Source organism: Quercus robur, chromosome 1 (assembly GCF_932294415.1).
Source record: "Quercus robur chromosome 1, dhQueRobu3.1, whole genome shotgun sequence".
In the NCBI taxonomy this organism is placed as follows: Eukaryota; Viridiplantae; Streptophyta; class Magnoliopsida; order Fagales; family Fagaceae; genus Quercus; species Quercus robur.
The window spans coordinates 33,056,589-33,064,331 of record NC_065534.1 but is presented as its reverse complement, the minus strand read 5'-3'; the positions used below and the strand labels follow the sequence as shown (position 1 = coordinate 33,064,331).

General features: G+C 33.9%; 1 protein-coding gene across 4 annotated transcripts; it reads left to right on the top strand.

Annotated features, from left to right (window-relative positions):
* Positions 1–297: 297 nt before the first annotated feature.
* Positions 298–7,327, top strand: LOC126732080 (protein ALP1-like). Of its 4 annotated transcripts, none has more exons than XM_050435098.1 (3): positions 298–739; positions 841–1,011; positions 5,907–7,327. In XM_050435098.1, the coding sequence occupies exons 2-3, from the start codon at positions 882–884 to the stop codon at positions 6,950–6,952; spliced, it is 1,176 nt and encodes a 391-aa protein (XP_050291055.1). In that variant the 5' UTR covers positions 298–739; positions 841–881; the 3' UTR covers positions 6,953–7,327. The 4 variants fall into 4 exon arrangements, with proteins under 4 accessions (XP_050291055.1, XP_050291056.1, XP_050291057.1 ...); XM_050435099.1 differs by having other exon boundaries at positions 838–1,011; XM_050435100.1 differs by having other exon boundaries at positions 298–751.
* The last annotated feature ends 416 nt before the right edge of the window (positions 7,328–7,743 follow it).

The following is a 7,743-nucleotide window of genomic DNA, read 5'->3' as shown; positions in this document are numbered from 1 at the left end:
CTTCTCACTAAATAATCATCAATTTTTTTATTAATTATAATAAAGCCACAGGTTCTATGATATTTCCTCAAATGACCAAATTTGCCCTGGTTGGGAAAATTTGTTCTTACCATGTAAAACTGAAATACAGCCTCGTTGTCATTTATGGTAAAACCTAAAAGAAAAATAAAATATAATGGTATATATGTCATTTCAGTTAACCTGGTCCTTAATTTTATTCAGTCTATTATACGCACATACATTTATATATATATATATATATATATATTATTATGCATAATAATAATAATCCTTGTGGCACGAGAAGATGCTCCTTGTTTTTCTTCATAAATTTGAGAGAAAGCCGAAAACTTTAACCAAATCTAGCAAACCTCAAAAAGCAAGGGAGAGCTTCTCCCTCTGTGGAAATCTAAAAATAAACTGAGAAAGAGATACTCTGTGTGTTAAAAAGTACCAATGTCTATTATGTCTTTCACTTCTCTTATCACATTGTCTTAACCCATCACCAACCCACATATGTAGCAACACAGTTTTTTTTTTCTCTCTCTATTTTTTTTTTCCTCTTCCTATATTATCAAGCTCTTTCTTTTTTATTTTCTTCTTGCATGCTTCAAAGTTCAAACACCCATACATACAAACACACCTGCTATTACCACACTTGCAAGTAACAGTCTTCTATGCATGTTACGAGCCACTACTACTTGTGTCATCATTCTTTCATGATCTTGCTGTGTTTGTGGTACATATTAGTGTAATATCTCTAATGGGTTTTGGTTTTTTTTTTTTCTGTGATTCTTGTACAGTTTCTTTGGTTCTGATTTTATGGTTGTTTTGAAGCAGGTAGGTTTCTGGGTTTTGATTCAATTGGGTTGTTTTTGGTGATGGGTCCTGTAAGAGGGTTCAGAAAGAGGAAAAAGACAGAGAAGAAGCATGAAGAGAATGCTTCTGCTTCTGGGTCCCCAGAGGAGGGACCTCTAGATTGGTGGGATGAGTTCTCAAGGAGAATTAATGGTATGTCTCATTAGAGATTATGTTTGTTTGTTTACTTGGTTTACTGTTTCTATTTTGTTCTTGTTCAGCTATAAAAATGTTGATGTTGTTCTTAATGATCATTCTTGTTATAATGGGTATGTAGTTTTTTGATGAAATTTTGGTTCATTGGATGAATTTAATTTTGGCTTATTCAATTGGGTTTATTCTTTTTTTTTTTTTAATTCTTTTTTTTTTTTTTTTTCTCATACAAGTTATATGCTGAAATATCACAGATACATTTAGGTATGTAAGAAGGATCCCTAATCTGACTTTGAGGTCGTCCCTTTTACCTAACATTCTGGTTTTATTGTCTTAGTGAACGTGGGAAAGGATAAGGCTATATTATATATATTAATGGGCACGCATGGCATCTTTGTTATTGAAGAATGCCTTTGGATTATTTGTTCTTATTGTTTTATAGGACATATAATTTTAGGTAGTTTGTTTATTGGTTTTACGAAAAGAGTCAAATTATATAATTTATTTTGAATACGTCAAGCAGTTGAAAATTTGAGCGTAACTGAGATTTTATTTTTTATTTTTTATTTATTTTAATAATCTTATTTTACTATGAAACAAATGTAATTCCCTTATATGGTGCTTAGGAAAAAGCAAAAGAAAAAAAATTCTCAAATCCATATTTGGATGATTGCAGTTTGAATTGTTACTTGTGGAGAGTCATTACATAATACCCTGCAGATACATGTTCAGTTTAATCTGCTTCCATTAAATCCCCTGCCAAAGTGATGGGAGGTTTGAAATTAAGTTTTTTTTTTTTTTTTTAATAAAAAGGTGTCCAAATTATCAAATTGTTGTGTAACACTGTAATATATAAGTTTAGTGTTTATTTTTTCAAAACAAATTTGATAAACCACTACCATTAGGTCTTATGTCAAAAACCAAAATAAAGTTCTCAGATATTTTGCCTCCGAGTTGCATGTAAATATTATTATGACCATCACTTGCAGTGGCAAATCAATAGGCACTCTGCTACTAAATGGTGGAACTGGTTGTAAAGATGCAGTTGTAGCAATTGGAGTAGGAAAACATAAAAAATATGAATGAATGGCTTATGTAAGCAAGAGAAAGTCTTTGCTAACAATACCAGCCAGGAGTTGTTTGTTGGTGATATTCTGGTCTTGTTCCCTAAAGCATGGTATAATGAATGATTAATTTTATGAGGCATATATAAAATAGTGTAGTCCATTGTATACAACAATTTTGATGATTACCATGATCTAGGATGCTCCCTCAAACTCTTTTTTGGTTTCTGTTCTTCCATGTGTTGAGGTGATGGTTGAGAAATCAAGAATACATCATACATATTGGATTGATCTATTAAATATTTCATCAAATTTAGATCTTTGCTTTTCCAAAAAAGAGGAAATTTTTATCATATAGAAATTTGATTTGGAATATTAGTAGTTTCCATTAGGCCTTTAAGCATCCAATCATTACAATAAAGTTGTGAAAACTTGTCATTCTATCTTAAGTCCAAAAACAAAGAGGCAGTCAGTAACTAGTTAAAAGATTGCAAGACTTAGACCTACTTGAAGATTTTCTAATGAAGAAGATAGAGCAGTATTTGCCTTTCTAGTTGCCAATAGATCAGCCAATTTGTTTATAACGGTGAGAATGGCATCATTGAGGTCACAACTTTAATATTATTGATGTGTCTTAACATGGAACATTTTACTCATTGAGAGAAGTTCAGTTCTGATGCACAAAGGGATATCAGGACTGGCTAAAGAAATTTTCCTTTCATCTTCACTTATTCATTAATGTTGGTGCCAAAAACAAGCCACCTTGTTTGGTGTAGTAGAGATGGTTGGCCCATTCATTTTTTGGTTGTTTTGCTTGGAATTTTAGCTGTTGGTTTATTTATATGCAGTTATGAGGTCAGCCTTTAAAAGAATATTTATAATGGTATTTTTGTTCATGCATGCTGTTGGAGTCTCAAAATTTATTTATCTCTGATATGTATTCACCGGTTAGATGTCCTACTGATCATATCTTAAGATTTGTATCATCAATGAAAATGCTCATTCATTAGGCACATAGGGCAGGTAGAGGCATTTAGGAACAACTATTTTATATGCTTTACATTTGCTGATAAATATCATTTTTTTTATAAGTGCTGATAAATATACATTTTAAGTTGTCTGTAGCATAATTGTCAAAATTATATTAGTCTAATTTGTCAAGAACCTGATTTTTCTTTTGAATATGTTTCCTTGCCACCATTTCTTGGGTAGTGGTTTGGAAAAAGAACACATCATCATCATCATCATCATCATTACAAACCATAGGAAATCAGTATGCACTGTGCCCCATTTACATTCTGATAAGTGATGACTCTAAAAGCTCATTACTCCAACCAAAGAAAGGAAGAAAAGAAAAACACCATGAAGAACCCAATCCCATTCCAGTTCAGGTGAATCCTAAGTGTAGATTCAGACAAAACCTAAAATAGTCTCTAGGAAGAGAAGTGTCACGTATGTATACATAACATGAGTGAATATGACAAAGCAGCTGTAGACATTATAGAATGTTGTGTGGTATATCACATTTATAGGACTTGTAAATTTTAATATGTCAGTTTGGCATTCAGTTACTAGCTGCTCACTGATGAGGTCTCAATAACCTTCAGCTAGAGTAAAATTCTCTATTGAGTCTATAACCAATTCAACATCTTTGCTCTAATGTTCAAGTGCAGCACTATACTGTATTTTTTCCTTTTTGATAAGTTTGGAACTTATAAAATTGCTTCAAGAATTTACTAAAAGTTAAGATTGTAAAGAACTTCAACGTATAAATATGGGTTTTTGATTGTGCTTGTAATTGACAAGAAACTGGTGGTGTTCTAAAATTTGAAACTTTCAATGAGCCATAAATGGCAGGTATATAGGGCAAACTGCTACATGAGGTTGATGAGTTAAAATTATTGCAATTGAATACACACAGAGTGACATTTATGCACAGAAATCAATGAAATCAAATGAACAATTAGAGAAATTTTAAAAGACTTTAGGAAAATATAAGCTTATATAAATTAATTTGACATGGAATAAAAAAATTGATATAGTATACATGTAAGTGTTAGTACACTAACTGATGGTTCCAAATGAGATTATCTCTTGGTACGCTAGAAATGAGCTAGCTCCTACTCTGCATTGCTTGATGTTTTTTACCATTAATAATTCAAGTCCAGTAATCTTAAAGTTGGTGCACATATAGGTTATGAAACTTATTTGCTATGTTACTTCGTAGAAGAAAAAGGGAAAACATGGTAGGAAAATGAGGGAGAGAGACTTTCTTTTAAATGTCTCTCTTTCTTAAACTTTTTTTATTTATTTGTTTGTCTATGCAAAGTAAGTGTACCCTCTGGGAAATGGTGTGCATAACTCATTGTAAGAAAATTACTGAGATTTTATTTTTGAAATGTTAAAAGTTTTTCTTTCATGCTTCCTTCTCATCTCCTTACCTGTGATTCAAATAATGAGTGCCAAGGAAAATCGAATTATTTCTCATCCCTTCACTGGCTTCCAAAACAGATTTGGAGCCTTTTTTATGATAATGGACAATATGGTGGGTACTTAGAAAAATAAAATAAAATAAAATAAAAGATAATGAGACAGGTGGTTCTCTGATTTGGATCCTCTGCCCAAGAACTGTATGGGTATGTACTTGTACCTCTAAAAGTCATGAAGTCTTTAAATAATATTGAGTAATGATCCCTTTGATTCATCATGTACAAAAACTGGAATATTCACAGTAACCCAGGTATACTTGATTATACCACACTGGTTGTCAGCAGCCAGAATGCATGGTTTCACCTTATGGTTTTCAAGTTTGAATTCTTTTGAAAGAAGCTGTTTAAAAATCTCTCCTTCAATGTTTAGAATGGAGGAGAATTTCACCTTGGTGAAAAAGAAAACGAAACCCATTCAACCTGCATCACACATTTTATACTTTTGTAGATGGATATATGTTTCTCATCTATTGATCCCTTAACCCCAGAGCAGCCTAGCATGAGAACTGGCACTTACCTGTATGTGCAGCCTAGCATGAGAACTGGCACTTACCTGTATGTTTAACTATGTCTTTATTTTTGGAGAAGTTTGGGCTGGTTTTGCATAAGTTGAAATGAATTCACTATAGAAATTTGGTTAGTCCAGAGTAACAGCCAAATGTTATACCTGCAAGTTTACCTTGTAATAAATGTCAACTTAGTTGTTGAGTGATGAGGGAAAAAAAATTATGTTATAACATGCCTCAACAATCACACCATGTCAATCTTCTTTATAATGCTTTCTTAGTTGTCTGCACCTTTTGTTGTTTTGCATGCTTAAAAGTCAAAACAAATCATGTCTGAATTAATCCATTAATTGATTATACTATCTACATCAGTTTCAACCAGTTTGTTTGTTTTATTTTACATTAATATCAGTTCTGGGAATCCCTTTTGGTGTACCTAGCATACAAACTTGTACACTTTGGGTGTGTTTGGATACTTCTTATTTTGCTGAAACTGAAAAATTATTGCTGAAAGTATTGTAGATAAAGGTAAAAGTTAGTTGAAATAGTATAATGGAGCCCATGAATAGTCCAAAAAATGCAATGGAGCTCATAAATAGTAGCAAAAATAAGCTGAATAGTGAAATAATTTTAATTTTTAATCTTAATCCAAACGCATACTTCATTTTAAAATTATTTGTATATATATGTTTCGTATGTCTTCTCTTAAGTGTAGTTGAGGACAATGTTGGTTGCATGTGATTTACTGTTAATTTCTACAGAGAGCATTTGAACCAAATTTAAACACTGCTCGTTTGAAAATAGTAAATTTCTCTCTTCCTTGGTCCTCACTGCAGGTCTTCAATCTCCGTCAAAGGGTTTAGATAGGTTTGAATCTGTTTTTAAGATATCCAGAAAAACCTTTGACTACATATGTTCACTTGTGAAGGAAGATATGATGGCTAAGTCTGCACATTATATGTTTACAAATGGCAAGCCTTTGTCTTTATGTGATCAAGTTGCTGTAGCTTTAAGAAGACTTAGCTCTGGTGAGTCACTAGTGACAATTGGTGATTCATTTGGGCTGAACCACTCAACTGTCTCCCAAGTGACCTGGCGTTTTGTGGAATCCATGGAAGAGAGGGGGCTTCACCACTTGAAGTGGCCTTCCACTGAAATGGAAATGACAGAAATAAAATCTAAATTTGAGAAAATACGTGGCCTTCCTAATTGCTGTGGTGTGATCGATACAACCCATATCATGATGTGTTTGCCTGCATCAGACCCCACAAGTAATGTGTGGCTTGACCCTGAGAAGAACCATAGCATGGTGTTGCAGGCAGTTGTAGACCCAGACATGAGGTTTCGAGACATAGTCACTGGATGGCCAGGAAAAATGAAGGACTGGTTAGTGTTTCAGAGTTCAAACTTCTGCAAACTATGTGATAAAGGAGAGAGGTTGAATGGGAAAAATTTAGAGCTCCCCGAAGGATCAGAAATAAGGGAATACATAATCGGGGATTTAGGCTATTCTTTACTTCCCTATCTTATCATCCCCTATGAAGGGAAAGAACTCCCTGAGTCAAGAGCTGAATTCAATAGGCGGCATCATGCCACTCAGATGGTGGCGCACAGGGCATTGGCAAGGTTGAAAGACATGTGGAGAATTATTCAAGGAGTGATGTGGAGGCCTGACAAACATAGATTGCCGAGGATTATTCTTGTTTGCTGCCTGCTTCATAACATTGTTATTGATATGGAAGATGAGGCGCAGGACGAAGTACCTTTGTCTCATGACCATGACTCAGGTTACCACCAACAGGTTTGTGGAACTGAGGACATAAAGGGTATTCATATGAGAGATAGGCTGTCTCTCTACTTGTCTGGAAGGTTGCCACCATAATCAACTTTCCATTTCTGATTTCTGAATTAGTTGGTTAAAGATTGCTGTCTTGTAATTTATGAGGAGCTTCTGGGTCAGGATCTCCTGAAAAATATAAAGTTGAATTCATATTTTATTTGTTTTCGTCCTAAGTTGTAAATTATTTAAGGAAGACAGTGCATTACTGGCAAAGACTCAAGAAGGAACCAGATGACAGGCTGAGACAACCAAAGTGAGAGCTCGAGATTTTGTATTAGAAAAAAAAAAAAAAAAAAAAAAAATTGCTCCATTATTGGACGGGTCCAATAAATGCTGGAGAGATTTGGCACTCCCCATGTATTTTTATTATGACCATCTCATATCTTTATCTTTTTGAATGTGATGTTTTTGTTTCAATTATTGGTGCACATGATTAGACAGAAATGAGGCTCAATTAAGCTTCATCAGTTTCTTTATCTTTTCTTGATGCTCTTAATCCTGGAAGTATTAGGATTCATTAACCATGCCGGAGCAATTTTACTTGGGAGGCTATGGTTCTTGTGCCCAATTTTGTCCCCATTTTCTTTAACAGAAGCTACTTTCACCGCTGCCCTGATGGTAGTGACCAAGCTTCAATTGGAAGTTGTAGATTGGATGTTGCAACATCAATGCTCAAAGCACGAATGATTAAAGGGCTGATAATTCATTGACAATATATATTGTTGCTTGAAGGGGAAGGGAAGAACCGTTGAGCTAACCAGGGGCGGCATGATGCATTTGGGGGCCTAAGGCGAAAATTGATCATCTTATTTAGATGTAAAATTACTACTAAT

What these genes read in the sequence shown, in the direction of transcription:
- LOC126732080 (XM_050435098.1), top strand. Translation starts at nt 882, where the DNA reads ATGGGTCCTGTAAGAGGGTTCAGAAAGAGGAAAAAGACAGAGAAGAAG. An exon ending in GTTCTCAAGGAGAATTAATG is followed by an intron (nt 1,012 to 5,906) that starts GTATGTCTCATT and finishes TCCTCACTGCAG; the next exon opens with GTCTTCAATCTCCGTCAAAG.